The sequence below is a fragment of the Volvox carteri genome (assembly GCF_000143455.1).
Source record: "Volvox carteri f. nagariensis unplaced genomic scaffold VOLCAscaffold_34, whole genome shotgun sequence".
Classification (NCBI taxonomy): Eukaryota; Viridiplantae; Chlorophyta; class Chlorophyceae; order Chlamydomonadales; family Volvocaceae; genus Volvox; species Volvox carteri.
Window position 1 is genome coordinate 856,382 of NW_003307577.1, and position 1,484 is coordinate 857,865.

General features: G+C 60.0%; 1 protein-coding gene across 1 annotated transcript in view; it reads right to left on the reverse strand.

The window, feature by feature from the left end:
- Positions 1-1,484, reverse strand: part of VOLCADRAFT_93917 (uncharacterized protein) — a gene marked incomplete at both ends in the record, with an annotated part of 31,232 nt that overhangs the window by 20,188 nt on the left and 9,560 nt on the right. The window contains 4 exons of the mRNA XM_002953169.1: positions 5-94; positions 444-582; positions 910-965; positions 1,283-1,336. Of these exons, the coding sequence (XP_002953215.1) occupies positions 5-94; positions 444-582; positions 910-965; positions 1,283-1,336 (339 nt within the window). The remainder of the gene's footprint in view (positions 1-4; positions 95-443; positions 583-909; positions 966-1,282; positions 1,337-1,484) is intronic.

Genomic DNA, 1,484 nt, shown 5'->3' on the forward strand with positions numbered 1-1,484 from the left:
TCACCAGCGCCTCGTACGGCGCCTCCTTGCACAGCTCCAGGAGGGCCTCCACTGCCGCCATGTCCGTACACAAGGTCTGGATGTTGCGACCCACCTGGATGGGTGAGGGGTGGGGGTGAGGGGCGGGGAAGGGGGGTAAAACCCACGGGTGATATAAATACATCCTGCGATCCTGCAACTCCACAAACCCTCAATCGCCTCCAAACACAAACCCTACAATCCCAGCTACGAAGCCATTGCAAACTGCCCACCCCCCATTAGTACTCCTAATTCCCCCATCCACCTACCTGCAACTCCGCACGCAACCCCGGCCCTAACCAGCAGCTACAATACCCCAACCCATCCAGAATCACTAAGCCGCCAGCCTCCTCTCCTCCAACCAACAACCAACTGCTCCGTACAGCAGCCCCGTACGCCGTACACCCCTCTCGCGCGCGCCGTACCATTTCCTCCCCCAGCAGCCCGGTCAGACTTGAGAACTGCGGGTCAGTGCACAGGATGACGCCGTTGGGCGCCACCCAGGCCCGCATGTTGCGGCTGTCCAGAGGCTGGGGACGCAGGAGGCCCAGGAAGATGGCGTCGCTGCGTGTGTGTATGTGTGGGGTGAGATTGAGTTTGAGTTGTGAGGTGAGGTGAAAACAGCAATGCCGGTTGCGTTTCTCATCCCTTACCAACCCGCTTCCGTAATACCTTAGAAAGTTTCTCCCTTTACTCGCACCTGCATTAGCCCCCCCCCTCGGGTCTCCCCCAACTTTACTCCCTCCCCCATGACGATTTCCATGATCCTCTGTTCTCAACTCCCTGCCGCAGATCCCCCTCCGCACCCCCTATCTCCTCCGTCCCCGCCTAGATAAAAGCCCTCCCTCCCTCCCCGCTCCCGGCCCCACCCTCCTAAGCAGCATCACTCACGTGCCCACCCCGGAAAGCTTGGTCACACAGATCTGAAGGGGAAACACGTGGCGCTCCTAACAGGCCGGGGGGGAGGGGGGCGGGGAAAGGGGGGTTGTGGGTGCTTGGGCGGGAAAAGGAAACAATTGCAGAGTGTACGGTCACTTCCTCCCTCCCCCTCCCCACGCTTCCAATCGCCTTCCTCCCTCTTCCCTACCCCATTCTCACTTTGCGCGTTTTAGGATCCTTTCCGCCATGCTTGTCTATTTACCCGTTTGCTTGGGCCCCCCACTTCACATCGATTTCCGCCCCCTCCGTCCCCCCCCCTCGCTCCATCGCCTCCCTTTACCCTTCCCCCCCACCCCCGCACAACCCCCCGCACAACTCCCCGCACCTTGTGTAGCGCCACCACGTCTCTGACCGTGTCCAGGATGTGAGGCTCACCGCCCTGTGAGAGAGAGAGATGTGTGTGCGGGGGTTGTTGTGAGTGTGTGTGTGTGTGTGTGTGTGTGTGTGTGTGTGTGTTTGTGTGTGTTTGTGTGTTTCGGAGGTTAAAATGGGGGGAAAGGAAAACCGGAGGGAGGGGCATTTGGGTG